The 24,308-nt window shown below is 68.2% G+C and overlaps 11 protein-coding genes across 11 annotated transcripts; 7 read left to right on the top strand and 4 right to left on the bottom strand.

Annotated features, from left to right (window-relative positions):
• Positions 1-195: 195 nt before the first annotated feature.
• FA09DRAFT_341544 (hypothetical protein) lies at positions 196-452 on the top strand (the record flags this gene model as incomplete). The annotated part of the gene is made up of 2 exons (XM_025744460.1): positions 196-218; positions 272-452. The coding sequence occupies 2 exons, from the start codon at positions 196-198 to the stop codon at positions 450-452; spliced, it is 204 nt and encodes a 67-aa protein (XP_025595359.1).
• On the top strand, positions 395-2,125 carry FA09DRAFT_159280 (phosphoglycerate mutase-like protein). Its single transcript, XM_025739231.1, has 2 exons — positions 395-932; positions 1,163-2,125. Exons 1-2 carry the CDS (start codon positions 539-541, stop codon positions 1,918-1,920), a joined length of 1,152 nt encoding a protein of 383 aa, XP_025595358.1. The 5' UTR covers positions 395-538; the 3' UTR covers positions 1,921-2,125.
• A 785-nt stretch (positions 2,126-2,910) lies between these two features.
• On the top strand, positions 2,911-4,221 carry FA09DRAFT_332485 (hypothetical protein). Its single transcript, XM_025743471.1, has 4 exons — positions 2,911-3,036; positions 3,161-3,337; positions 3,390-3,490; positions 3,552-4,221. Exons 1-4 carry the CDS (start codon positions 2,940-2,942, stop codon positions 4,188-4,190), a joined length of 1,014 nt encoding a protein of 337 aa, XP_025595357.1. The 5' UTR covers positions 2,911-2,939; the 3' UTR covers positions 4,191-4,221.
• Positions 4,222-4,278: 57 nt separating this feature from the next.
• FA09DRAFT_302260 (GTP-binding protein) lies at positions 4,279-6,097 on the bottom strand (the record flags this gene model as incomplete). The annotated part of the gene is made up of 4 exons (XM_025740397.1): positions 4,279-4,560; positions 5,124-5,286; positions 5,868-6,009; positions 6,064-6,097. 4 exons carry the CDS (start codon positions 6,095-6,097, stop codon positions 4,279-4,281), a joined length of 621 nt encoding a protein of 206 aa, XP_025595356.1.
• A 167-nt stretch (positions 6,098-6,264) lies between these two features.
• Positions 6,265-8,345, top strand: FA09DRAFT_159275 (hypothetical protein). The gene is made up of 4 exons (XM_025739230.1): positions 6,265-6,640; positions 6,874-7,138; positions 7,210-7,848; positions 7,916-8,345. Exons 1-4 carry the CDS (start codon positions 6,335-6,337, stop codon positions 7,924-7,926), a joined length of 1,221 nt encoding a protein of 406 aa, XP_025595355.1. The 5' UTR covers positions 6,265-6,334; the 3' UTR covers positions 7,927-8,345.
• On the bottom strand, positions 7,920-9,923 carry FA09DRAFT_332481 (YjeF N-terminal domain-like protein). Its single transcript, XM_025743470.1, has 3 exons — positions 9,568-9,923; positions 9,044-9,217; positions 7,920-8,986 (listed from the first exon to the last, which is right to left on the bottom strand). Exons 1-3 carry the CDS (start codon positions 9,871-9,873, stop codon positions 8,390-8,392), a joined length of 1,077 nt encoding a protein of 358 aa, XP_025595354.1. The 5' UTR covers positions 9,874-9,923; the 3' UTR covers positions 7,920-8,389.
• Positions 9,924-10,164: 241 nt separating this feature from the next.
• On the top strand, positions 10,165-12,811 carry FA09DRAFT_332479 (DNA ligase/mRNA capping enzyme). Its single transcript, XM_025743469.1, has 14 exons — positions 10,165-10,580; positions 10,638-10,949; positions 11,012-11,137; positions 11,193-11,254; positions 11,313-11,358; positions 11,418-11,758; positions 11,817-11,877; positions 11,934-11,970; positions 12,032-12,054; positions 12,118-12,185; positions 12,252-12,278; positions 12,333-12,342; positions 12,401-12,438; positions 12,497-12,811. The coding sequence occupies exons 1-14, from the start codon at positions 10,272-10,274 to the stop codon at positions 12,612-12,614; spliced, it is 1,578 nt and encodes a 525-aa protein (XP_025595353.1). The 5' UTR covers positions 10,165-10,271; the 3' UTR covers positions 12,615-12,811.
• FA09DRAFT_332477 (hypothetical protein) lies at positions 12,780-15,820 on the bottom strand. Its single transcript, XM_025743468.1, has 3 exons — positions 15,300-15,820; positions 13,164-15,101; positions 12,780-13,080 (listed from the first exon to the last, which is right to left on the bottom strand). Exons 1-3 carry the CDS (start codon positions 15,786-15,788, stop codon positions 12,967-12,969), a joined length of 2,541 nt encoding a protein of 846 aa, XP_025595352.1. The 5' UTR covers positions 15,789-15,820; the 3' UTR covers positions 12,780-12,966.
• Positions 15,821-16,078: 258 nt separating this feature from the next.
• On the top strand, positions 16,079-18,644 carry FA09DRAFT_332476 (hypothetical protein). Its single transcript, XM_025743467.1, has 4 exons — positions 16,079-16,289; positions 16,362-17,553; positions 17,619-17,774; positions 17,854-18,644. The coding sequence occupies exons 1-4, from the start codon at positions 16,086-16,088 to the stop codon at positions 18,180-18,182; spliced, it is 1,881 nt and encodes a 626-aa protein (XP_025595351.1). The 5' UTR covers positions 16,079-16,085; the 3' UTR covers positions 18,183-18,644.
• Positions 18,405-20,568, bottom strand: FA09DRAFT_312833 (hypothetical protein). Its single transcript, XM_025740710.1, has 6 exons — positions 20,413-20,568; positions 19,858-20,137; positions 19,675-19,801; positions 18,963-19,621; positions 18,826-18,904; positions 18,405-18,762 (listed from the first exon to the last, which is right to left on the bottom strand). Exons 1-6 carry the CDS (start codon positions 20,519-20,521, stop codon positions 18,646-18,648), a joined length of 1,371 nt encoding a protein of 456 aa, XP_025595350.1. The 5' UTR covers positions 20,522-20,568; the 3' UTR covers positions 18,405-18,645.
• Positions 20,569-21,666: 1,098 nt separating this feature from the next.
• Positions 21,667-24,150, top strand: FA09DRAFT_332474 (hypothetical protein). Its single transcript, XM_025743466.1, has 4 exons — positions 21,667-22,312; positions 22,364-23,401; positions 23,457-23,674; positions 23,729-24,150. Exons 1-4 carry the CDS (start codon positions 22,113-22,115, stop codon positions 23,980-23,982), a joined length of 1,710 nt encoding a protein of 569 aa, XP_025595349.1. The 5' UTR covers positions 21,667-22,112; the 3' UTR covers positions 23,983-24,150.
• The last annotated feature ends 158 nt before the right edge of the window (positions 24,151-24,308 follow it).

Below are 24,308 nucleotides of genomic sequence, written 5' to 3'. Positions count from 1 at the left end.
GCGCAGCAGTGGAGAGGCGCAGCACCAAGCGGGCGTGGCGCGGCGTGGGAACAGCGAGGAGGCGCAGCGCAACGCGCGCAGCCGCACGGCAAGCGAGCAGGCGGCGCTTCTCTCCTCACCACCACCACCACGACCACGCCACACTCGCACGCGGCGACGCTTCGATCCTCCTCACCACCACCACCGCCACCACACATGCCCGCCTACCTCGTCTCGCGGTGCGTGTGCCTCGCCTCTGCCCCGCGCTGCCCCTGCTCACCCTGCGATGCAGCGCCGCCGACCCGCTCCTCGGCCTCCTCACCGGCCTCTTCGCCTATCGCCTCTGGGAGACGGACGCCAAGAACGCCCACCTGCGTCCCGAGGGACGCTCGCTCTACGCGCTCCTCGGCCGCTTCGCGCGCGGCGAGGCGCCGCCGCGCGAGCTGTACACGGGGCCCGCGGCGCGCGTGTAGAGGGAGCGCGAGGGAGCTCCAGGCGTGTAGCGGGCACAAGGCGCGAGGGGCAGGGAGCTCCAGGCGTGTAGAGGGCACGCGGCGCGATGTTGACGCTCATTCGGCATGCACAGACGGAGGCGAATGCGGCGCATCTGCTGCAGGGCAGCTCCGACTCGCCGCTGACGGCGCTCGGGCGGCGGCAGGCCGAGGCGCTGCCTGCCAATCCACATTTCACGCAACAGCAGCCAACGGCACTCTTCGTCTCGCCCTTGGGCCGCACCCGCGCAACAGCCGCGCCATTGGCTGCCTCTCTCAAGCTCACTCCCGAGCCGCGCACGGGCTTGCAAGAGCGTGACTTTGGCGCGCGCGAAGGCACGCGCCGCGGCGTGCACCAGCGCGGCTTCGAGAAGGGCACGGGGCGCGGCGAGAGCGAGGAGGCGTGGCGCAGGCGCGTGCGCGACGAGGGCTGCGAGCTGCTAAGGCGTGCTGGCCTGCTTGGTGAGTGACTACCGATGTCTCGTTATGCCAGTGCTGCGCTGTGCGGCCGCTTCGATGTGGGGGGCAGGATGCTCGGATGAAACAGCGCCTTGGCCGTTGCTTCATGGATGCCAGGCTGCACTCGCTGGCTGGCGTGGCTTCGTGGCCTGCTCTGACGCTGCAGTGCGGCTGGCTCAGACGTCCTCAAGCCGTGAGCGATCGCTGACGCTCACCCCGCTGCTTTCTCACAGACGTCCCATTCGCCGGCGGCAGCGGCTCGAGCTCGGTAGCTCCGCTCGCCAGCCGCACTCGGGTTCGCGACGCCGACGAGGACGACGAGGACGTCGACGCCGTGGAAGCTGCGCGCGAGGCAGAGGCCGCGCTGCAGTCCGCGCCCTCGGCAGAGCCCGCGGCGCCCGCAGTCAAGCGGCGACGCCTGACTGAGGACTTGCAGCAGACAGCCGAGGCAGCGGCCCCGCCCGCTGTTCCTGACGCAGCGCAGGCCACAGTGCCCTCTGCTGCTGCCTCGTCGACCTCTGCGCCGAGTGCTCCGCGGGCGCGAGCACTGGCGCCCATCGGCAGCTATGCGCCCTCCTTCTCCGCCGTCGCGGAGCCTGCGCGCTCTTTGCGAGCAGGCGACGCCGCCGCTGCCGCTACTCCTGCTGCGTCTGCAGTCCCTGTCTCGCCCGACAAGTCGCGATCCTCGACCGACGCATCCTCCAGCCACACGCTTGCCGCGCCCCTCTCTCCGTCTCCGCCTTCGCCAGCGCCACATCTCGTCGCAGTCACGCACGGCCTCTTCCTCTCGCTCTTCTTCAAGCTCTTCCTGCCCGCCCAGCACGTGCGCTTCGCGCAGAACACGGGCGTCTTTGTCGTCGTGCGCGCCCCTGAGGGTGGGCTGGTGCTGCTGCTCGAGGACAACGCGCGGCATCTGGGCAAGAGCGGCGCGGCGAAGAAGGAGGCGCGGGCAAAGGGCCAGCGCAGCCTGGCCGAGATGTGGAGAAAATGACGATGCGCTCGACGTGCAGCTCAAGAGAATGTGCTCTGCCGAATGAAGAATGGGCAAGAGGTGGGAGACAAAGCAGGCAGGCCCATGTCACTGCAGTGCCTTGCGCTCTTGCGCCTGGCGCCGAGCGCTGAATGAAGAGCATCTGGGAGGCACGCACGTCTAGGCCCTCGCGCGCGAGGTGGCGAGGCGAGAGAGAGAGAGAGGCGAGATGGCCCATCTGCGCGTCTCGGTGTGCCGTGGCTGGGCGCGGCAGAGGTGCGAGCATGTCGTGGCACCCAAGTCGAAGCCGCCATAGCTGTCACTCGACGCTTGGCTGGTGTGCGAGGCTGTGCGAGATCTCAGCGGGCAGCGGGCGCGCAGGTGGAGCGAGCACAGACGCAGATCTGACAGTCTAGTGAATGCCCGCGGGATGCCTCGGAGCTGCTGCCGCTCTGTGTCCGCGCGGCGTCGGCGGCAGCGCCGAGATGCACGCGCCGCGACGTCGGAGATGCGACGCCCGACGTCTCGGACGCGTGGAGCGCCGCTGCCGAGCGAGAGGAGCAGAGCGCTCCAAACCGGCGGCTCGGCTCGGCACGCTTGTCGCCTGCTCTGCCGCGGCAGCGTCAGCCGCCCGCCGGCGGGCCATGCGGCGGCTCGGCGGCTCAGATCTCAGCGGCTGAGCGTACCTGCATCGCCCTCGCCTGTCGAGGCTAGTGCGCCCATGCCCTGCGTCATTTGCGCCATGCACGCCGGCCCCGGACCGCCGGAGTTGCGTGTCAGCCGAGCGTGTTTGCTGCTGTGCCTCGGTGCCTGCGTCGGCGCGGCCGCGTGGTGCGCCGTTCGTGTGTGACCTGCCGCGCTGGCCGCCGCCAGATCTGGTGTTGATGTGCGGCAGCGGCAGCGGCGCAGCGTCTGCGCTCTGCCTTGCTTGGCCTCCGAGGCCGGCGAGCAGGTCACAGCTCATATAAGGCCGGCCGCTCTGCCCAGCTCGACGCTGCGACACCAGCCTCACACCTTCAGCCACGCCAAGCCTATCCGCAATGCACGCCGCCCGCTCGCTCCTCCTCCTCGGCGCCCTCGCCGCCACGGCCGCCGCGCAGCAGGACAGCATGTCGCGTGTCATCAACATCAACAACCGTGAGCTGCTGCAGTGTGTCTTGGGGAGCGAGGGAGACGGCCGCGGCGTGCCCCACCATGCCCGCGCCCGCCTCTGCCGCCCCCTTGCGTGCCTCGCCGCTAACCCCACGCCCGCTGCGCGCAGTCGACGACTTCTGCCTCTACGCGCCGCCCAACGGCGGCGGCGTGGCGGAGCACGAGGCCGAGGAGGTGGCGTACTGCACCAAGAGCGGCTACGGCACACGCGTCTTTCCCGAGGGCACCATCCAGGGCGCGCACTGGGTGCGCACGCCGCACTATGTGCAGGTGACGGGCACGGGCGGTGAGTGGCGGCAGTGTCAGTGGGCAGAGCAAGGGCTGACAGTTCGGCTTAGACTTCACAAAGATCGGCATCACGGCCGGCGACGAGGGCGGCGAGCTCGACCCGCACGGCGCCACGGGCGAGGGCAACCCCGTGGGCGGCGTCGTGTACTCGGTGAGTCGCAGCAGGCGAGCAGCTCAGGCGAGCCGCGCTGACGATGCCACCACCCGCGCAGAACAACGTCCAGATGCCCGAATGGATGCAGTTCCAAAGCGCCACCGACTTCTGCATCCGTGCCTGCTTCCCGGGCGATCGCGCCACGTCGCTCTGCCGGCACACGTACGACGTGCTGGGCTGCGGCTTCAACATGCCGGGCAACTACGCCGCGGGGCAGTTCGAGTCGTGCGACGGCGACGACGCGCAGGACATCATGTACGGCTACCCGGGCCTCGCGACGTTCCAGCAGACGGACACGAGCTACGGCGTCGCGGTGCCGAGCCCGCACCCGGCGCCGAGCAGCAGCAACTGCAAGTTCCAGGCGACCATCACCGGCGGCAGCACTGTGCCGGCCAACCAGGCCGCGGCCGCGGCGTCGACGAGCTCCTCGAGCAGCAGCAGCAGCTCCTCGTCGAGCGCCACGCCCACCTCCACCTCGTCGTCGTCCAGCAGCAGCACGGCGACAAGCACCGTCACCTCCGGCACGACACGCACCACCGTCGCCGTGCAGATCGTCACGTCCAGCAGCACGACGAGTGCCTCGGTGATTTCGGCGACACAGCGCGCCTCGTCGCAGACCGGCGCCGCGGCGACGCTGGCGCTCGCCCCGCTCTCGGGCGCACTGCTTGCGCTCGTCGGAGGTGCGCTGCTGCTGTGAACTGCGCCTCTCCCTTGCTACCCGCTTGCCCTGCCCATGTTCGTCTCCTATACCACCCACACTCACTTTGCAATGGCACATCCTCGCATTACGCCGTGCCTGTCTCGCCTCTCCTCTCTGCCTCCTTGCTCGCCTCGGGCGGCGCCACGCCGCCGCCGCCGCCAAAGTACATGCGCCGCCCCACATCCTCCACTGCCCAGTCGACGCCCGCGCCCAGCTGCGCGCCCGTGGCCGCCGAGCACGGCTGGATGCGCCACGCGTGGCTCGAGATGGCGTCGAGGGCCAGCGCGCGGCGGATCTCCTCGGCCGACAGCGCGCCGACGATGTCCTGCTTGTTGGCGAAGATGAGGATGGAGGCGCCGGCTAGCCGCTGAGAGGAGGGTGCGATCAGCGACCTGACACGGCAAGATGGGCGGCGCCACAGAGCAGCAGCCGCTCGGCGTGAGAGAGCGCACGGCAGCGCTGGCAGAAGGCATCGCTAGACCGCGTCCGGCGCTTGGCTGCGGCATGGACTGATGCGCAGCCTCTGGCCCTCTCTGCGGCGCGCCGCAGCGAAGGAGGGCGCTGTGCGCACGCCCCGCCGAGTCTCGCCCATCATGGCGCCCTGGCGACCATGTGCTTTTGCGGCGGGAGCGAGCCGGCCTGCCCGCTCCTGCTCCTCCGCCACACTGTCCAGCGCCAAGCGGGGCAGTGCGCCTGTGCAGCGACTGCGAAGGAGAGAGGGCACAGCAGGCCCTGCCCTGCCGCGCTGACGCTGGCGTGCTCCAGCGCCCTGCTCGCCGTGCCTCCGAAAGGAAAAAGGCCACGGCCGCCTCGCGGCTGCGCTTCCGCACTTGCCTCTCCTCCCGCCTCTCGTCTCCCTTCTCTTCTCCACGCCTCAGTGCAGCACCTTGCCCAGCTCCTCTCGCCCCCTGCTGCTCTTGCTCGACTCACCTCCTCGCCCAGCACGCCCCACAGCTCCTCGCGCGCATCGTCGAGCCGCGCGCGGTCGCCGCTGTCGACGACCCAGACGAGGGCGTCGGTGCGCTCAAAGTAGTTGCGCCAGTAGGGGCGCAGCGACTTCTGCCCGCCGACGTCCCAGATGTTGAGCGTGTAGCTGGAGCAGGAGGGTCAGCGAGGAGGAAGAGAGGAGAGAGCAGAGGATAGTTGGCCGCAGCGCGAAGCAGCGAAAGGGAACTGCAGGCACTGTGCTTCTGCATTCTCCTTCTTCCCGGCCACCACTCCTCTCGGAGAGGAGGGAGGAGGAAGAGAGGGGAGAGGATAGAGGAGAGAGGAAAGAGGAGAGAGAGAGGAGAGGACACTGGCCGGAGAGGCAACGCAGCGCGAGTCACTTGCAGACACTCTGCTTCTGTCTCTCCTGGCCATTCCCCTTGCCCCATGCCTCTCGGCCCCACTTCTCTCGGCGAGGCAGTAAGAGGCAAGTGCAGGCACTCTGCGTCTGCATTCCCCTTGCTCGAGGCAAGTGCAGACGCCATGCCTCTTGCCTCTCCTCGAAGCAGCGGCAGGCCATGCGACTGCCTCTCCCTCGCACGCCTTGGCGCAATGGCAGGCCATACTCCTGCATCTCCCTCGCACGCCTCGAGACAGTGGTCGGCCATTCTCCCTGCATTGCCTCTCACAGCAGGCCCTCTGCTCCGCTTCTCGCTGTGCCTCTCTCTGCCACTTCCCCCCACTTACCCGCGGTGCACCACCGTCCTAATGTCAAAGCCCAGTGTGGGGCTGACGCCGGCAATGTCCTCGCCGAGGATGCGGCGCACGATGCTGCTCTTGCCGCTGTTGTCGAGGCCGAGGAAGAGGAGGCGCAGCTCGCGGTCCTTGACTGGAGAGAGTGTTAGTGGTGGGGCAAGGGTGAGGGAGGAGCGGCGAGGCGCACACTTGTTCTTGCGGATGATGGTCAGCAGGCCCATGGCGGGCTCGCGGCGCGCGCGGCTGCGGCGGCGTGCAGCGTTCTTGTTGGGAGGAGGTGGAAGTGCGGGTGGTCAGGGTGGTGGAGGTCGCGAGGGAAGCGCGCATGGGCCATGCGCGCGCGCGCGTGTCGGTGTCTTGTCGCTGGCGCGCGAAGCTTCGCGTCCCACCTCCATCACCCATCCTCTTCCCTGTCGCATCCATCTCGCTCTCGCCTCGCACTGCAGCAGCCGCGCGCGATGCCGCGTCTCGTCGCCGCCGAACTCACGCCGCTCTTCCGCGAGCGCTGTCCGGCGCGCAGCAGCAGCGGCAGCGCCAGCAGCAGCAACGATGGCAGCACTTCATCCGCCTCAGCCGAAGCGCTCGCCGCCGCCGCGCGCTTCCTCGCCGCCCGCAGCGCCGCGCGTGGGCCCGTGGGCTACCTGCCGCCGGCGCCCGGCAGCAGCAGCAGTGCAGCAGGCAAGGAGCGGCACGACGAAGCAGCGCGCCCTGAAGCGCGCATCCGGCATGCCGAGCGCGCGTGGATCGACGAGGCACAGCGGATAGTGAGTCGCCCGGCCGCCAAGAGCAACAGCGAGAGGAAAGCGGGCGCAGGCATCAGCAAGCAGTGGGCAGGAGCAAAGGCGCTTGGCATCATCTGCAAGCTGTGACTTGCACGTCAGGCTGAGGCAGCTTCTTGCCTCCATCTATCAGAAGGGCCTGCTGGCGTAGGGCTACCGCCTTTTGACTTGACCAGCATGTAGCTGGCATCAAATGCTGACACGGGCGCATGCGGCAGGCGGCGCACCTCCATGCCCTGCACCTCTTTCTCGCCGCCGTGCGGCGCCCTTACCTCTCCACGCGCTCCTCTCGCAACGGCAGCAGCAGTGCGGCAGCATCGCGCACGCTCCCGCTGCCCGGCGCACCCGCGGCGGCGCTCGCGGCGTGGGCACGCGAGGCGCCGGCGCTGGTGGATGCCGAGCGCGCGCAGATCGACTGGGCCGTCTCGGATGCGCTGCGCAAGGCGGTGCAGCGCGTCGAGGGCCTGGAGGAGGGCGAGGCTGGTGAGTGTTTCTTGGCGATTCTCTCTCACTCATCTGCGAGAAGCGTGCTGATGTTGGCGGGGGGCGCTCAGTGCGACAGCGCACCACCTCCTCCTCCTCGCTCCTCTCGCGCCTGCGTCCGTCAAGCACGTTCGGCACGCGCGCGCACCCGCTCTTCTCCGCGCAGCTGGCCGCGCATCGCGCCGCCATCTGCGCCTCGCTGCGCACGCAGCTGCAGGCGCTCTCCGCCGCGCTGCGTGCGCTGCAGGAGCGCCATCTCGCCGCCGCAAAGGCCGCGGCGCGCCTCGCTGCGGGCGCCTCTGCGCGCCTGACACGCTCGGCGAGCAGCGCCGCGGGCATGGGCGTGGAGATGGACGCCGTCGCGGCGCCGGCTGGCGCCCTCGGGCTCGCGGCGCCGTCGGCCGAGCAGGCACAGCTGTTCGACGCCGAGGCCTCGGCGCTGGTGCGCGTGCTCGAGGCGGACCTGCATGCCGTGCAGGCGGCCGAGCGCCGCCTGGCCGAGATCGGCGAGCTGCAGACGACGCTGCTGCAGCATCTGGGCGCGCAGATGGACACGACGCGGGCGCTGGGCGAGGAGGCGATGCTGCATCGCCAGGGCGTCGAGATGGGCAACGTGCAGCTCGAGAAGGCGCGCCGCAGCCATCGCGCCGCGACCAAGTGGCTCGCCATCTTCCTCGTCGGCTCGGGCTGCGGCCTGCTGTTCTTGCACTGTGAGTTTGGCGAGAGCAGAGGGGCGCAAGGATGGACTGCATGCAGTGGCTGACGCCGCGCGCACAGGGATGGACTGAAGGTCAATGAGATTGCGAATTGGCATGCCACACCAACCCCTACGCGGAGCGAGAGCGGTGTGTATGTGGAGAGAGGCAGAGGTGCAGAGTAGTGCGTGTGCGTGTGTGTGTGTGTGTGTGTGGGTGGAAGCGTGAGACACAGCGAGGTTGGGCAAGCCCCGGGCGGGGTGTGATGTGTGAGCATGAGAGCGATGATGGCCAGGGCACGGAAAAAGCATCGGACCCGACGACTGGTGCGGCAGTTGAGCGGGCTCGAGGGGGGCAGGGACGTAGAGATGGCGAGGGCGATTGGGACTTGAGACCAAGTGCGGAGCGCAACGGGCAAGTGGAGAGAGCGGCGGGCTGGCGGATTCGCGGAAGGGCAGCGGCGAGGGACAGGTGTAACCGGCAAGGCCAGACGTGTATGAGAAGGGGCCGCCGGCGATACGCTGCGGCCCGCCGAAGAGACAGACGGCGTGCTCGCTTAAGCATCGGCCTTGACCGTCTTTGCATCCTCCTCCTCGTCAGCGCCTTGCGCCTCCTCGTCCTCCTGCTCCGCCTGCATCTCGGCCATCTCGGCGTCCCTCACGCCTTGTTCCTCCAGTTCCTCCTGCCGCTTCTTGGCCTCCGCATGCAGTGCCTTTGCCTCCTCCTCGCTCATCTCCGGCCAACCAGTCACGTCCAGCCAGCCCTGCGTGCCCTCGTACAGCGGCAGCGCCAGGCCCAGCTCCGCCTCGAGGGCCGGCGGGATGAAGCGGCCGGCGAGGTAGTGCTTGAGCGGCTGCTGTGCGTGCGCGTGCTGGGCGCGCGGCTGCTGCGCCGGCTGCTGCGGCGGCGCCAGCGCGGCGCTGGGCTGCGAGACGAGCGCGCGCACGCCAGTCTTGGGCGCCGAGAGCGAGATGAGCACCTGCGGCGTGAAGCAGCCGGGCGGCGCCAGGCCATCGCTGCTTGCTGCTGCCGAGGAGGAGGAAGAGGAGGAGGCGGAGGCAGAAGAGGAGGAGGCGTCGACGGGCCAGCCAGAGGGAATGTCGACGGAGACGATGGGCGGGCGCGGACGACGGAACGCGAACTCGATGCGCGACTGCCGCACTTTGCCATCAGTCGCTGGCGCTGTCCAAGCGCTCTCAATTTCACTCACCTCGGAGCTCAGCAGCCGCAGAATCTCGGCATACGGCTCGCGCGCGGGACCCTGGAAGGAGAAGCCAAAGAGCGTGTCGAGCACGACGTCGGCGTGCTCGAGATAGTCCTCAAACGCTTGCGCGTCCGAGTCGAGGAAGTGCACGTCGAAGTGAGAGAGCTGCGTGGCTAGTTGCTGCAGCAGGAAACGAATGAGCTTGGCGCCTGCATGGGCGCGGGAGAGTAGACGGGAAGCTGGCTGAAGCGCGCGCCGGCACAGCCTCGCCTCGAGTCAGGCTGTGTGGCCGACCCATTCGCTGTCCGCTCATCGCTTCATTCCTTCTCAGGCTCAAGCGAGCATTGCAAACCCCTGCCGCTGGCGCCGTCCCTATTCTTGCGCAGGCGCGCCACGCTGCACAGTCCATGCGCAGACCGAGTCGCTCGAGCCACATCGCCTCTCTTGCGCCACGCCTCTCTTGCGCATCTCTTCTCTTGCGCATCTCCTCTCTTGCGCATCGCCTCTCCTGCGCATCGCCTCTGACGCACCTCGCTGTCGCCCTTGAGGCGCGGCCCCCACACGGCGATCTTCCAGCCCCACGTGCGCAGATGGCGCGCCGCGGCCAGGCCGTCGGCGCCCTGGTTGCCCGGCCCCGCGGCGACGAGCACGCAGGGGTAGGTGTGGCGCGGATACTCGCGCGCCACAATCTGCGCGATGGCGAGGCCGCTGAGCTCGATGAGCACGGCGGGCGGGAAGGCGTGGGTGGGCGAGAAGAGGGCGCGGTCGAGCGCGGCGGCGAGCGAGGCGGAGACGTAGCGCAGCGCGCGCGGCGGAGTGAGGAGAGAGAGGGCCATGGTCGATAGAGGCGAGAAGAGGAGAGAGCGGGCGAGGGCAGAGGCAAGAGGAGACGAGGCAGGCGGCGCCGCGCGCTGGATGAGCGGCTGGCCGCCGTCGCTCCGCGCGCCAGAACGCCGACGCGGGGCCGCGCCAGCGGGCGACTAGCAAAATGCACCGGACCCTCGGGTCCGGCCTGAAGCTGCGACTACAACCTCGCACGTGCCACTCTTGTATTGCGCTCCCACGGCACTCTACGCGCTGTGGAGGCACGCGCCGACGTGTGCATTGCGCATCTTCGCTCGCGGCCACATCCTCCCTCCTCACTCGCAGTGAGAACACATCGGCACCTCCTCGCCTCCTCTCTGCTCCACTGCGCCTTGGCGTCTCTCTCTCCCCCTTCACTCTCGCGGCAGCAATGAGCGCCGCAGCCGCCGCCGCCGAGGCTGAGGCCGAGGCCATGCTCAATGCAACCGCGGCCGCGGCTGCAGCCAGCACCGCGAGCTCCACTTCGACCGAGCCCGCCGCCGCCGTGAGCGCCGCTGCCGCTACTCCCGCCGCCTCATCTTCCACCGCTCCTGTCGCGCCTGCCGCTGCAGCCGCAGCAGCCGCGCCGTCCATCGACCTGGCCACAGGCCTGGTGCGCGGCCAGAAGCCCAAGTCGCTCCTCGCGCCCGGCGAGGAGCGCTCCTTCCCGGGCGGCGCGGGCAAGACGTACGTCGCCAAGGTGCGTCGTCTGCAGCGTCGGGCGCCGCACGACGCAGCCGCTGATGTGCCGCTGCAGCGCGTGCCCGACGGCCAGTCCTTCACCTGCACCTGCACGCGCTGGGTGTACTCCAAGGAGCCGCGCAGCGCGCGCACCTGCGCACATCTCGCCACGCTCAACGGCGCCGCGTACGAGTCTGTGCGCCTGGCCGTCGCCAAGGAGACTCTGCCGAGCGTGAAGAACCAGGGCTTTGCGAGCCTGAAGCGCATGGCCGAGACGGCGGAGAAGCGCAAGGAGCGCGAGGTGGAGGAGGAGAGCTGGGACACGCGCCACTTTGGCAATGGCTGGAACGGCGTCGACGATCTGGGCCCGCGCGACGCCCATGGCGGCGTGAGTCGGCCCTGACTGCGTCGCACCGCGGCAGAACGCTGATGCACAGCCCTCGGGCGCAGATGCACCTGATGCTCGGCGACAACTACAAGCTCGACGATCCCAAGACGCGCCTCGCCGACCCCACCGGATTCTGGATGACTGAGAAGCTCGACGGCGTGCGCGCATGGTGGAACGGCTCGGCGCTGGTGCGTGGTCCTCGCTGGCAGAGATGCGTAGATGTTCGCTGATCTGCGGTGGCAGTACTCGCGCGCTGGCAACTGCTGGAATGCACCGAAGTGGTGGACGGAGAAGCTGCCCAAGGAGTGAGTTGCGGCACAGCGACTGCCGTTCTCTCGTCCAGACTGACACTCGCTCGGGCAGCCTGCATCTGGACGGCGAGCTCTGGATCCGTCGTGATGCCTTTGAGGTTCGTTGTCCTCGCCGCTCCGCGCTCCAATTGTGCACAGCGCTCACCGCGCTTCGCAGATGACCAACGGCATCTGCCAGCGCTCCTCCAAGGAGGCGTGGAAGGATGTCAACTTCATGGCCTTTGACGTGACGAACGTGCAGATGCTCTACGAGGAGCGCATCAAGCTGCTCGCCGAGCGCCTGCCCAACGGCGTCCTCTCTCCCTCTGCCGTGCAGGCGCGCGAGAAGGGCATGCATGTCTGCGTGCTGCCGATGGTGCAGTGCAGAGACAACGAACACTGCAGAGAGGAGCTGCATCGCGTAGAGGAGCAGGGCGGCGAAGGCCTGATGCTGCGCAAGCCGAAGAGCAAGTATGAATGCAGAGGCCCGGGAAGGTCAAAGGTCATCTGGAAGGTCAAGTGAGTGGGCCTCGATGCTCCACCCAGCCGGACGCTCACAATGTGCTGTCGTTGCCAGGAGCTGGTACGACGCAGAGGCCATCGTCGTGGGCCACTCGTACGGCACGGAGAAGAACAAGGTGCGTCTCACCTCTCTCCTTTCCTTCTTCTCGCAACGCGGCTCACCAGGCCGCAGCGCGTCATGGGCAACATCATCGTGCAGATGGAGAATGGTGAGGGCAGCCAGAAGTCGTCGTTGAAGGCTCGCGCATGCTGACGCAAGTGCCTGTGCAGGCCGCGAGCTGGAGATTGGCAGCGTGCGTCGCCGCCTTCAGCATCCGCGGCGGAAAGGACACTTACTCATCGCATGCCTCTCTCAGGGCTTTACGGATGAACAGCGCGCCATGTGGGAGCCCAAGAAGGGCACGGTGGTGCGGTACCGCTTCCAGTGAGCCGCCAGACTTTGCTGTAAGGTAACGCAAGGCGCTGACCTGTCGCTTCCTTCTCGCCACAGAGAGCTGCTGCAGGACGGCACGCCTCGGTGAGTCAGCTCAGATTGTCGGCAGGCGGCCATTTGCTGACACCTCCTACTCAGCTTCCCCATTGTGCGCCCCCTCACATCTCGCTTGTCCCCTTGCGGCTGGCTGACGCACGCCTCCGCAGTTCGAAGGCTGCCCCGTCGACAAGTTTGAGGCGAAAGAGTGCGTCGCGGTCCACCTGCCTCGCCTTGTCCCGCTCACGCCCCCCTCTCGCACGCAGTGCCATCGTCCGCAGCACGCGTCTGCGCGCCTCGGGCATCAACAAGCCGCAGTACGCCGTGGCCAAGGAGGCCAATCCGTACGGCAGCGAGTCGTCGGCCAAGCGCCGCAGATACTGAGCTTGCCCTGAGGTGCTGGCCAGCTCTCTCTTCCCTTTCTCGTTTCTCACTAGCCTGTGCTCGCCTTTCCTGGCTCGGCCCATCATTCCCTTCGCGACACACCATCATCATCATTCCCGCCTCGTCACCACACAACATCACGTCGGTCACCTTCACGCTCTGTCATCTCTCTTCAAGCCATGTCATTTGCACGCTCTTCTGCCCGTCTGTCCGTCTGATGACCAGAGGCTGCCCGCAATGGCTCCAGGCCACGCGCGACGGCACATAACGTGCCTAGCTCAGCCTCGCCTCGCCTCCATGTGACCTCTCTAACCCCCCTCTCTCCTCCTCTCGCACCGCATCCCCGCCGGTTTCAGATGCGCGTCATGGGCTTGAGCCACTTGTCGGCGGCCTCGAACTGCGCGACGAGCTCGGGCGTGATGCTCTCTTCGGACTTGACGCGCAGCGTCGCCGTGGCCTTCATGAGCTGTGCGACATGAGGGCTGTGTGAGCACGAGAGGTCGCCTGCAGGAGAGGCGCTCCGGTGGGGAACGGGGGGGGGGGACTCACCGCGTCCCAGAAGCGGAAGGCACGCCGCAGCTCGTTGCGCACGTCCTTGACGTTGTCGAACGTCGCCTCGACCATCTCCAGCACCTGCTCCACCGCCTCCTTGACATCCTCATTCTCCTCCTCGCCGGCGCGCACGGGCCCGCCGTTGAACGTGAGCAGCGCCTCGAGAAAGCACTTGACGACGACGCCCATGCCCGTGTTTGCGTCGTTCTGGAACGGCAGCGAGAGGGAAATGTCGAGGTAGTCGTCTCGGGCGCGCCGGCCGTCGCCGCGGAGCAAGAGGCTCGAGGCAATGGCCTCGACGAGGGAGCGCAGCGAGCGCGAGAGCGACTTGGAAAAGGCGGCAAAGAGCAGCAGCTCGCGCGACAGCGGCGCCGACCACGGCACGTTGCGGAAGACCATGGGCAGCAGCGAGAGGCAGCGCATGATGAGCAGCAGATGCGTGCGTCCCTCTCTTGCCTCCTCGCCCTCCTTGCCGGGCGCCTCGATGTCGCCGTACGCCGGGCCGCCGGAGAGCACGCGCCCGCCGTAGGGGTTGCCATGCAGGGCGCCGGCGCGCATCAGCTCGAGCGCCAGGTACAGCGGCTCCTGGAACTTATCGTTGAGGCGCGCCGACTTGAGCGCCAGATGCAGCGCGCGCGCCCAGCCCGTGTGCAGATGGTCGTGGTTGAGAAAGCCGCGGATCTCGAGCATGCGCCAGATGACGTTGGCGACGATCTCGTCCTTCTTCTCCAGCACTGGCACGGCCGCCGCCGCGGCAGCGCCGCGAGCACCAGGCGCAGCAGGCGCGGGCCGGGGCGTCTTGGTGCGCTGTGCAGACGAGGCAGTGCTCGTGGCGCCGAGACAGAGCGCAATGTCGATCGTGCTGCTGTTCTGCCGACGCAGCTCCTCCTCGACGATGGCCACGCCGACGTTCCACGACTTGACGCGCTGCGCCACCTTGAGGGTCGGCTGCGACTCGTGCGGCACCGGGTAGTCGCGCGACGGGTCCCACCAGTACGTGGCGCTCACGGCGCGCGTGCTCCAGAAGCCGTTGAGCGCGCTGGCCATGATGGCGAGCGCAACGCAGCGAGGCGACTGCGGCGACTCGGTCAGCTGCTCGCGCACGAAGCGTCGGTACTCGTCGGGTGCGTCCGGGGAGAGGGGCGACGTCTCGACGATGTGTTGCGACGTCAGCTGCGAGAGCACCGTGGGCGAGATGAGGCCGCGCGAGAGATGCAGGAAGACTTCGTCGGGCAGGCGGTGCGAAAAGATCTCGTGCAAGTCAGACGGGATGTCGGCTGCCGTGGGGATGGGCGCGCCGACGTACGCAGGCGCAGCTGGCGAGGCGCCGTTGACGCCCGGCGCGATGAGCGGCGCCGCCTGGCCGCCTCCGGGCATGGCCATTGGCGGCGGCGGCGTGGCCAGCGGCAGTGGCAGCACACGTCCTTCCTCTGCCGACGAGACGAGGGCAAACTTGACCATGCAGCGGGCGCGGCAGAACGTGTCGGTGTAGTTGAGCTTGACGCATGCCGGGTGCTGCTCGAACGCCGAGCACAGCGTGAAGCCGCTGCGGTAGCTCTTGAGCACCTCGGCGGCAGCGCGCAGGTTTGGCACCGCCGTGCTGCCCGGCGCACCGCCTGCGGCGCCAGCGCTGGGGCCGTCGCGCCGATGGATCATGATGTTGGGAATGGTGCCGTCTGCAAACGGCGGGAACGTCGGTGTCTGGTCAAAGCCGCAGAGCAGGCCCAGGTCGAGGAACTCCTCCTCGTTGCAGCCGAGCGACTGCAGCAGCGCGGGCTTGGAGGCGTACGTGAAGCTGCCCGGGCCCGTGCCGTTCTGCAGTTCCTGCAGGTCGAGCGAGAGAATGAGGCGCTCGACGCGGTCGAAGAGGAAGAGCGAGGTGCTGCCGCAGATGGCGTGCACGTAGGATTTGGAGTGCCGCTCCAGCGAGACGAGCTGGTGCGGGAGAGGTCAGAGGTGCAGGTGCAGAGCGAGCGTGCCGGTGCAGCAGCTGCGTCTCGGCACTCCAGCCAGCGCAGTGGCCAGCAACGGCACTCCAGCCAGAGCAATGGCCAGCGACACGGCACCAGACTGCATCGCAACATCTGGCCGGCTCCGTGAAGCTGCCCCTGCCTTGCCTCTCGCGTCACTCACCTGTCCATCGGCGCCGTACGGCGCAATGAGAAACTCGACGTTGCGGTGCCGGAAGGCGCGCAGCACGGCGCGGATGAGATCGGCCTCCCGGACGCTGCCTGCGCGGCTGAGATGGCGGTGCGCGGCGTCGACGTCGCCCGCCTCGTACCTGCTCCAGGCGCGGCGGCGCTCCTCGGCGCGTGCATCGTGCGCGGCGAAGCTGAAGGGGCGCGCGCGGCGCGCCAGCGGCGGCAGGCCAGCGAGGACAAAGACGGGCTTGATGCGCGCGCGCTCGAGGGCGCGCAGGTCGGCCTCGATGTGCGCGATGAGCGCCAGCGGCGCGCCGCCGAGCGCGGCGACGAGCGGCTCGGCGGTGCGCGGCGAGTTGAGGAGGAGGCGCAGGTAGAGCGTCAGGTCGATGCCGAGGCGCGTGTCGCGCAGCGCCGTGAGGGGCGCCGTGTGCAGCTGGCGCGAGGCCTGCAGGTAGGCATCGAGCCCGGAGATGGGCATGCTGGGCCGCGATGGTGGAGGGGAGCGTTGGAGCGCTGCGAAGGAGTAAGAGTGCGCCGGGGCCAGCGAGGTCGACGCTGCACGGACGCCAGACGAGAGGGCGCAGCGGACCGGCGGAGTCGCGCCCCGCCCCGCCCCGCCCCACGAGCGATGCGCACTCGATGCGCACCCGCGAGCCAGCGATGAGGCGCGCCGACAGCGACAGCGACGTGCGATGCGCATGCAGCGGCGAGGCATCCGCGCTTGTTGTCAAGTCGCCGCACCCTCGTCGCATCCACCACCACACCTCACCTCGCCATGGCCGCCGACGCCGACGTGGCCGAGCGCAGCGCACGCGCCAGCGCCAGTCCCGCCTCGTCGCCCTCGCCGCCGCCCGCCGCGGCGCCGCCGCCGCTGCCGCTGCGCACGCGCCCGCGTCCAGCAGAGGCAGACGAGACACTGCGGCGCAAGCGCGAGCGCGAGGGCAGCCTCGAGCCGAGCTCGAGCCAGCGCGAGATCACCGTGAGTGCACGGCGGGGCGCGCCGCTGAGGTGGCAGGCGCACGGCAAGCTGATGCTCTGTCCCCTCGCCCAGGGCCCCTCCACGCCCGACGCCATCCCCGCCAAGAAGAACCGGCTGGGCTCGGCGTCGCACTCGGGCGCCACCACGCACGCCGCCAGCGACGATGCCGAGGACGACTACGCGGCGCGCGAGGCGGGCGCCGAGGATGCCGCCGCCGCCGCCGTCGGCGCCGCGGGCGGCGAGGGCACAAAGGTCGGCGCGATCCGCGAGCGCGTGAGAGATCTCAGCTGGCGCGGCAAGCAGGGCGAGGCGGGGAGAGAGGAGGGCAACGAGGAGAGTATGGATGCCGAGGACGCCGTCGAGGCACGCAAGGACAGCGCGGCGCTCGAGGGCGTGCCGGAGGGCGAGGAGGGCGATGCCGAGGCGGCAAAGGAGGCGGCAAAGCCAGCTGCCGCGGCACCTGCGGCGAGTGCTGCTCCTGCTGCTCCGCCGCCAGCACGCACGCAGCCGACGTTTGACTCGTTTGCCTCGTCGCGCTCCTCGGGCTTTGCCAGTGCGCCCAAGGGCGATGCTCTCGCTTCCGGCTTCGCAAGTGCGTCCGCGTCCAAGGGCGATGCGCCCGCGGCGTCCGCCGCTGCGCCGTTTGGAGCAAGCACTGCATCCAGTTCCTCGGCGTCCGCCGCTCCCGCAGCCGCAACCTCGCCCGCAGCCGCCTCATCGCCCGCCGCTGCGCCCTCACCGGCACGGACGCAGCCGACATTCAGCGCCTTCAGCACCACCTCGTCGCCCTTCAGCGCCAGTGCCTCCAACGTCGCAGGGCCCAGCTGGCTCGCGGGCAAGGGCAGCTCCAGCTCCTCTTCCACTTCCAGCCCCAGCGGCAGCGGTGGAGGCGTGCGGCCCAGTGCTCTCGGCGCGCTCGGCACGCGCGACTCGTCCGTGCCTGCAGCCGCTGCCTCGCCTGCCGCGTCATCTGACACGCGTTCTCCGCCTGCTCGCGCCGCCGCTGCGCCCGCAGCCGGCGGCAACGGCAAACAGCTCGGCTTCGGCGCCTTTGCCAGCTCCTCCGGCTTCGCGGCAGCGGCAGCGTCGCCGCGCAGCAATGGCTTTGCGGCGGCAGCGGCGGCGGCGAAGCAGGGAGACGAGGCGGAGGGCGAGAAGAAGGAGCGGAAAGACGCGAAGCGCGACTTTGAGGAGGCCCTGGCGAAGCAGCACGAGACGGAGAAGCAGGACACACGAAAGGTGACGCTGACGGAGGAGACGGATCGTGAGTTTCTTGCCTCCCTTTCCTTGCCTTATCATGGTGCGCTGACGCCGCCTTCGAACGCGCAGTGACCACGGGCGAGGAGGATGAGCGCGCAGTGGCTAGCGCACGTGCCAAGCTGTACACCATGACGGCCGACCAGACATGGAAGGAGCGCGGCACGGGCACGGTGCGCTGCCTCGTGCCCAAGTCTGTGCTGGAACGTCGCCGTCCCGGTCGATTGGGTGCGTAGCCAACCATCCCCCCCCCCCGCCTCCTCTGTCCAGCGGCAAGCTGACGCAACGTGCGTGGTGCTCTCTGCAGTGATGCGCGCAGAAGGCGTGCTGCGCCTCATCCTCAACGTCGCCCTCTTCACCACGATGCGCTTCGAGCTCGCCGAGAAGTTCGTGCGCTTCGTGGCGCTCGAGCAGCCTGCTTCCAGCACCACTACCGCGACTGGCGATGCCGAGGACGGAGACGCGGCGGCAGCGGCACCTGATGCTTCTGCGGGCAAGGCGGCGGCGACGCCGGTGCACTTTGCCCTGCGCTTCGGCACGCCCGCCGCTGCGGCGGCGTTTGCGGAGCAGGTCAGACGGGCTGTGCCGCGCCATCGGCCGGGCGTGGCACCCATGCCGGGCGACGAGTACGCTTAGGTCGCCAGGACACTCGCTGTGACGAATGCGCCGGCGCGGCGTTAGAGCCCTTCGGCCATGCCAAGCCCGACGGTGCTCGTCGCTTCGCCCTGTCTCCCCCGCCATTCTCTCAGCTTCTCGACACATACACACCTTCACGTCCCTCCTCACCGCGGTCCAACGAGCCATGCCGCACCGAAAGCCATCGCTTCGCGCCATGTGCAAAAGCATAGCATAATGAGCAACCCTCAGCGGGACGTGTGACGCACGTCGATGTCGATGCTTCGTCGCGCCAATCGTCCAGCAGTGTCGATCTGATCTAAGCATCGTCTAGCATTGCGACTACTCTGAGCTTCCTTCGCGTGGCCGCAGCGCGCGCGTCTCTGCACCGACTCGCTGCGCCAGCCTATGCGCCCTCCCATGCCCCCTTCCTTTTCCTTCTTCATGCGCTCGCAGGCAAAGCTTCTCGCTCGCCTCGCCCGGCTCACGCCTTCTTGCCCTTGCCCTTGTTCTGCGGCTTCTGCTTCTCCGGCGGCACGACGCGGAAGCACGGCTTGCCCGTCTCCTTTGTGATCGTCGTGATGACGTCGTGGCAGAAGTGCTGCGCAGAGAGAGGGCACATGTAAGCAAGGTGCGCGGTGTAGGAGAGACGGGAGCTGCGCACCAGATAGATGGCGACGCTCAATGCCAGCGAGGAGTACACTGCAAAGCGCACGTTGGTCGGCGAGGACTGCACGATGGAGCTGCGAGTAGCCAAGCGTCAGCCAAGCCGTCTGTCGGGGTTTCTGCGCGTGCACTCACTTGGGCAGCCAAGCATCGATCGCACCCAGCAGCGCATACAGCGTCGCGCCGTTCCAGTACGGGAATGGCGCCTTGGTGACGTGCGCCACGATCAGCAGGCCGACGCTGTATGCAAACGCGATGCCCCAGGCACAGCAGAACGCCACGAACGTGGCGCCGTCGCGCAGGATCTGGCCGTCGTTGCCCAGTGCCCACACCGTCATGGTCACTTGCTGCAGCACCAGCGGCAGCAGGCCAAGGAGCGGCGTCACGGCCGACTGTCCGCGCGAGCGGCGCGCATGGCGCACGTTGCCGTACGAGGCGACGATGTTGGCGCAGAGGCCAAGCGCGCCAAAGGTCAGGAACGCCTCGTTGGCCTTGATGTTCCACTTTGCGAGGCCGAGGCTCGCGGCCCAGTCCGAGCTCTCAAGCCCCGTGAGGCTGAAGATGCCTCGGCCCCAGAAGCTGGCGCCGCCGGGGACGAGCGCGGTGATAGCGTAGATGCCGCAGATCATCAGGATGCCCTCGACGGGCCCGGAGAAGGCGGAGAGGTAGAGAATGCCCGTGTGGTACTCCTCCCACGTGGTCAGGTAGAAGTTGGACAGCGTGGCGATGAGAGAGGCGATGGCCCAGTAGGAACGGCCGACGTTGAGAGCGGCACAGCAGAGCAGGCACTCGAGCTGCGCTTGACGTCAGAACTGCGAGGCAGACGCATGAAGCTGCAGTCACGCACCGTCGTGTTGATGGCGTCGCAGCCGTGGTCGAACATCTCGCCGAGCGGGCCCGCCATGCCAGTGCGGCGTGCCTGCTTGCCGTCGATGGCGTCGAGAGACTGGTACATGAAGAGGCCGACAGCCCAGCTGCGAGCGCACGCCGCATCAGAATATGGTCCGTGCTCCCTGCCGGTGCAACTCACGTCATGAAGATCCACGGCGGGATGCGCGGCACGTCGAGGAAGCGGTGCTCGCGCATGCTGGCCGGGAAGCCGTGGTGCTCGAAGAACGACACGGGCGCCCAGGCATCGTGCGAGGCATTGAGGCTCAGCACGCGACGCGCAGGGTCGAGGCTGGCGGCCGTGCCGTGCTCCAGCGTGCCGTCGAGCACGAGCAGCGTGAGGAAGTTGATGAACACCAGCCCGAGGCCGGAGAGCGTGATGGTGTTGGGCGCCACGGTGAGCGGGAACTGCTCCACCAGCCCTGTGGATTGGCGGGCGAGTCAGTGAGGAGGTCGCGGCGAGGATGGCGCCAATGCCCAGCACAGGAGCAGAATGAGGATTCCGCCGGCGCCAGGGGTGGACTGCTGGACCTGCACCGGCAAGGCGACGGGCGGCAGAGGGCACACGCCAGCGCGTCTGCAGCGGCTGATGCTCTGCCGCTCGCGCACTTGCCGACGTCTCTCATCCGGGCCTGCCCGTCTACTTGCCATCCTGCCGCTGCTCCTTCCCGCGCTCCTCCTCTCTCGCCGCACGCACAGTTCCACCACGGGCCCAGCACGTATTTCGACACGGGCGAGTCGTCCTGTCCGGCGTACTTGTACGCGTGCAGCGCCGGCAGGCGGCGCTCGGGGATGTAGTGGCCCATCGCGCAGTCGTTTGAGGGAGAGAATGTGGGGTAAGGGAAGGAGCAAGCGAGCGGGCCAGAAGCTCGAAGCGCAAGGCAAGCGAGGCGCAACGTGCGGTGGAGGCATGCAAATACAACTTCGCACGCGCGCGCGTTGAAGCCTGGCGCCGCACGTTGTATTGACCCCGCGCCGTCCTTCTCGCGTCCCTCTCGCACGAGAAGGCGCCGGCTACGTCACCGAGGCCGAGGCGCCTCTTTCAGACGGTGTGCGGCACGTGCCGCTCCTCTTCGACGTGGCCTGTGCTCCCCGGCGAGCCATCATGCGCAGCGCCAGCATGAGCATCGCAGCTGGCCCCTGCAGCGCGCAGGAGAGGCCGAACGCAAGTCCTGGCGCAGCTGAAAGCAGCCTCAAGGGTCGCTGTGGCGCATGAACGGCTGCCGCTGCGGCGCGCCTGGTGGCAAATGGCGCTCAGGGGGTGCCGTTGCAGCCCCAACAAGGCGAGGCCATGCTCAAGGCAACTTGATAGCCGCATGTAGGGTCCACGCTGCGCTCAGACTTCTGCTGCAGGATGCGTTGTGCCCGAAGCGCCCGCTGCGAGCCTCACGCTGCGAGCCCAGGTGGTGTGGCGTCGCGGCCTGTTGCTCTTCCATGCCGCTTGCACACCGCGTTCTCATCGCTCTCGAGGCCGAGCACCTGAGGCTGAGAGCTCTCGATTGGACGAACGTGCTTCTCGTCGACTCACGCACATTTTGACGCCAAAGCGCTCTGCGAGTAAGTTGCAGAGTTGCTCGAATGCGACGGCCCGCATGGTTGCGGCGGATGCTTTGGCGCGGCGGCGCGACTCGTATGGTGCGCAGCGGGCGGGGCGGCGCTTCCACGCGCGCGTCTGCATCTGGCCCCAAGCCCGGAGATAGGCGTGCAGCATGCAGGGATCGAGGTGCTCCTCGACGCTGCCCTGGTGCTTGGTGTAGCCCACGAAGGCGGAATTGGGCGCCCTCACGGGCCTTTTCCGATCTGATCGGCCAAAGCGCCTCCCTCGTCGCCGGCCTGCGGACGCTGCTCAGGTGCCGCTTCCTCCGGATCTCTCATGCGTCTCTGCGAAATTTGGCCATGTGAGAGCGGCGCCGCGGCGGAGCGCCGATCTTGCGTCCGCCGCGCAGCACAACGCGCAGCAACTCCGCCCCAAGGCAGCGTCATGCCATGGCATGCCTCCCCGACAAAGTGCCGCCGTGGGTTCGACGGCGTCCTCGAGAGGGCACGCACCCCGCGCTCGACGGGCCTTTGGGCTGAGGATCGCCCACGGCGTGAGGTGCCTGCTTGCCTGCTTGCTGAGCAGTCACGCGCGCGGGGCTTGACAGCCACAGCTCCGCCGGCATTCTAGCTCTGAGAGGCCGCGGCACTGCCTGCCTCTGCCGCCGCTTCATCCGGGCCTCAAGAGCATCGGCCTCGTCTGTCCTCACGGCTGAGCAGCCTCTTTCCTCTCCATCATCATCCTCAGCAACGAGCAGCTCCACCCTCGCGACACCTCTCGAGCTGCTCCTCGCCACCCTCCCGCGCGACACCTCCACCTCTCTCTCTCCACCGCGCACCGCCGCGCACACGCGCCCCGCCATGGCCGAGCCGCAGCTGCGTCTGCGCATGTCGCCCAGCAGCAGCAGCGAGACGCTCGCCGGCAGCGGCAGCGGCAATAGCGGCAAGACGACGCCGCAGCTGCAGCAGTCGCAGCCGCAGTTTGACGATCCGCAGCGCGCGGCAAAGATGGCGAAGAAGGCGGCGCTGGAGCAGCGGACGTGGCAGTACTACCCCGCCATGTGAGTGCTCCCAGCAGTCTTTGTCCGGCACAGCGACTGACGGCAACACAGTGCACTTGCGGGCTTCGTCTGGGGCATCACGCCGGCCTGCTGGGCCATTGTGCTGCACACGCTCTTCAAGCTCTACCGCGGCGACATCGCCTCCATGCGCAGCGCCACGGCTGCCGGCTGGCCCAGCGGCTGGGCCATCCTCTGGTGGCACGCCATGGTCGAGGTGCCGTTCTCCATCTACCTCTTCTACCTCTCGCGCCGCGTGCAGGCGCCCGTCGGCGAGCCGCCGGCCGTCGACCTGGAGAAGATGCAGACGCTGCTGTATCAGTGCCTCGACGTCGGCCTCGCCGCGCACCCGCCCAAGCGTCGCGGCGGCCACGCCGACGACAAGTTCGACCTGCACACGGTCACCGACGAGGAGGCAGAGGCGCTGTGGCAGCGCATGACGCGCTGGTTCCACTACTGCCCCAAGGAGCAGATCCAGCGCGACAATGTGCGCGAGTGGCTCGCGTGGGCCTTCACGGGGCGCGACCTCGAGGAGTGCCGCTCTGACCAGCAGGCCATGGACATCATCGAGCGCAGCCTCGAGCTCGCCGAGAACCGGCTCAAGACGACGTTCAAGGAGGGCCGCAACCCGCACTGCAAGACGCTGCGCCTGACGCTCGACCGCGTGCCGGTGCTCTCGCGCCCGCTGGGCTACTACGTCGTCTGCAACGGCGTCACGGCGCTCACCGTCTGGTGGGCGCAGCGCTACGGCGGCTTCCAGTTTGTGCGCGAGGGCGACTGCGAGTTCCTCGTGCTGCCCGCCGCCGAGAAGCCTCGGCAACGCGCGGCTGAGCACGCACACAAGGCCGAGCCGATTCTCTTTCTGCATGGCCTCGGCATCGGTCTGGGCCAGTACTTCGCCTTCCTGCGCCACCTGCGCATGCACGACTGCGGCGTCGTCGTGCTCATCCAGGCGAACATTTCGGCTACCATCTGGCACCGCCACTTCCTCTCACCGCCGCCCAAGGATGCGCAAGTCGACGCGATCCGCGGTGTGCTGAAGCGCTTCGGCTTCAAAAAGGCGACGATCCTCTCGCACTCCAACGGCACGATGTAAGTGTCCCTCTTGCCCATCACACTCTCTACGTCTGCTCACATCATTTACTAGGGTGCACGGCTGGGTCGCCCGCGGCGCGCCCGAGATCTGCGGCCGCCACGTCATCGTCGACCCCGTCAGCTTCCGGCTGTGGGAGGGCAAGACGTGCTATGCCTTCCTGGCGCGCCAGTGGGTCACCGGGGTCGAGGTGCTGCTGGGCTACTTCGTCGCGCGCGAGCTCTCGATTGCGACGACGATCTGCCGACAGTTCAACTGGAGCGATATGGCTCGTGAGTGCATCGCCTCAGCCATAGAGAGGCCCGAAGCTGACTTTCCCTCTGCAGTGTGGGCCCACGACCTGCCGTCGCACACGCCCGAGGACCTGCAGCTCGTGTTCGGCGAGCACGACATGCTGATCGACGTGCCCGCGTCGGTGGAGTACCTCAAGGACGCCGGCGTGCCCGACGCCTGCATCACCGTCGTGCCCAAGTACCAGCACGGCAAGTCGCTCTTCTTCGACGCCGAGGGCATGGACATCGTGCTGCGGGCGTGCGACATTCCGCGCTACTCCAAGGAGGCAACGGCCCGCAAGGCGTAAGAGCTCTCCTCTGCGCATTGTCTTGCCTGCCTTCTGCCACCTTTTCCTCTTCCAACTGCTCCTCGCCTCGGTATATCCCTTCATGTTACGCCTAGACTGCACCCTTAGCCCTCGCCTGTCACACTGCACTGCTGCTGCTGCGATGTCGCAATGAGACCTGTCACGCCTTTCCTTAGCCTATTTTCAGATCAAGCGTGTGAGACAAGACGAAGAGACGAGTTTGCATCAACGATGGAGGCAGTCCTCGAGCTTGCTGGCTCGCCCGTGATTGCCGCCGAGCAGGAGAGCTCGCGCGGCGGGCGGCGAGGCGCGGCGGCCGCCGGTGG

The sequence above is a fragment of the Tilletiopsis washingtonensis genome, assembly GCF_003144115.1.
Source record: "Tilletiopsis washingtonensis strain MCA 4186 unplaced genomic scaffold FA09scaffold_25, whole genome shotgun sequence".
Taxonomy (NCBI): Eukaryota; Fungi; Basidiomycota; class Exobasidiomycetes; order Entylomatales; genus Tilletiopsis; species Tilletiopsis washingtonensis.
Note: the sequence above shows the minus strand (reverse complement) of the source record. Positions and strands in the feature narration are given on the sequence as shown.

Bases quoted from the DNA above. Each gene is read 5' to 3' on its own strand.
- FA09DRAFT_159280 (XM_025739231.1), top strand. From the start codon at position 539: ATGTTGACGCTCATTCGGCATGCACAGACGGAGGCGAATGCGGCGCAT. The intron at 933-1,162 runs GTGAGTGACTAC...GCTTTCTCACAG, and splicing joins AAGGCGTGCTGGCCTGCTTG to ACGTCCCATTCGCCGGCGGC.
- FA09DRAFT_332485 (XM_025743471.1), top strand. From the start codon at position 2,940: ATGCACGCCGCCCGCTCGCTCCTCCTCCTCGGCGCCCTCGCCGCCACG. The intron at 3,338-3,389 runs GTGAGTGGCGGC...AGTTCGGCTTAG, and splicing joins GCAGGTGACGGGCACGGGCG to ACTTCACAAAGATCGGCATC. The intron at 3,491-3,551 runs GTGAGTCGCAGC...CCACCCGCGCAG, and splicing joins TGGGCGGCGTCGTGTACTCG to AACAACGTCCAGATGCCCGA.
- FA09DRAFT_159275 (XM_025739230.1), top strand. From the start codon at position 6,335: ATGCCGCGTCTCGTCGCCGCCGAACTCACGCCGCTCTTCCGCGAGCGC. The intron at 6,641-6,873 runs GTGAGTCGCCCG...CGCATGCGGCAG, and splicing joins TCGACGAGGCACAGCGGATA to GCGGCGCACCTCCATGCCCT. The intron at 7,139-7,209 runs GTGAGTGTTTCT...GGGGGCGCTCAG, and splicing joins CCTGGAGGAGGGCGAGGCTG to TGCGACAGCGCACCACCTCC.
- FA09DRAFT_332481 (XM_025743470.1), bottom strand. From the start codon at position 9,873: ATGGCCCTCTCTCTCCTCACTCCGCCGCGCGCGCTGCGCTACGTCTCC. The intron at 9,218-9,567 runs GTGCGTCAGAGG...TTCCTGCTGCAG, and splicing joins GCCTCAAGGGCGACAGCGAG to CAACTAGCCACGCAGCTCTC. The intron at 8,987-9,043 runs GTGAGTGAAATT...AAAGTGCGGCAG, and splicing joins TGCGGCTGCTGAGCTCCGAG to TCGCGCATCGAGTTCGCGTT.
- FA09DRAFT_332479 (XM_025743469.1), top strand. From the start codon at position 10,272: ATGAGCGCCGCAGCCGCCGCCGCCGAGGCTGAGGCCGAGGCCATGCTC. The intron at 11,359-11,417 runs GTTCGTTGTCCT...CGCGCTTCGCAG, and splicing joins TCCGTCGTGATGCCTTTGAG to ATGACCAACGGCATCTGCCA. The intron at 11,971-12,031 runs GTGAGGGCAGCC...GTGCCTGTGCAG, and splicing joins CATCGTGCAGATGGAGAATG to GCCGCGAGCTGGAGATTGGC.
- FA09DRAFT_332477 (XM_025743468.1), bottom strand. From the start codon at position 15,788: ATGCCCATCTCCGGGCTCGATGCCTACCTGCAGGCCTCGCGCCAGCTG. The intron at 15,102-15,299 runs GTGAGTGACGCG...CTCCCGCACCAG, and splicing joins CGTACGGCGCCGATGGACAG to CTCGTCTCGCTGGAGCGGCA. The intron at 13,081-13,163 runs GTGAGTCCCCCC...CATGTCGCACAG, and splicing joins CCTTCCGCTTCTGGGACGCG to CTCATGAAGGCCACGGCGAC.
- FA09DRAFT_332476 (XM_025743467.1), top strand. From the start codon at position 16,086: ATGGCCGCCGACGCCGACGTGGCCGAGCGCAGCGCACGCGCCAGCGCC. The intron at 16,290-16,361 runs GTGAGTGCACGG...CCCCTCGCCCAG, and splicing joins CGAGCCAGCGCGAGATCACC to GGCCCCTCCACGCCCGACGC. The intron at 17,775-17,853 runs GTGCGTAGCCAA...TGCTCTCTGCAG, and splicing joins TCGCCGTCCCGGTCGATTGG to TGATGCGCGCAGAAGGCGTG.
- FA09DRAFT_312833 (XM_025740710.1), bottom strand. From the start codon at position 20,521: ATGGGCCACTACATCCCCGAGCGCCGCCTGCCGGCGCTGCACGCGTAC. The intron at 20,138-20,412 runs GTGCGTGCGGCG...GCCAATCCACAG, and splicing joins GCTGGGCCCGTGGTGGAACT to GGCTGGTGGAGCAGTTCCCG. The intron at 18,905-18,962 runs GTGAGTGCACGC...GGCTACTCGCAG, and splicing joins ATCGATGCTTGGCTGCCCAA to CTCCATCGTGCAGTCCTCGC.
- FA09DRAFT_332474 (XM_025743466.1), top strand. From the start codon at position 22,113: ATGGCCGAGCCGCAGCTGCGTCTGCGCATGTCGCCCAGCAGCAGCAGC. The intron at 22,313-22,363 runs GTGAGTGCTCCC...ACGGCAACACAG, and splicing joins TGGCAGTACTACCCCGCCAT to TGCACTTGCGGGCTTCGTCT. The intron at 23,402-23,456 runs GTAAGTGTCCCT...ATCATTTACTAG, and splicing joins TCGCACTCCAACGGCACGAT to GGTGCACGGCTGGGTCGCCC.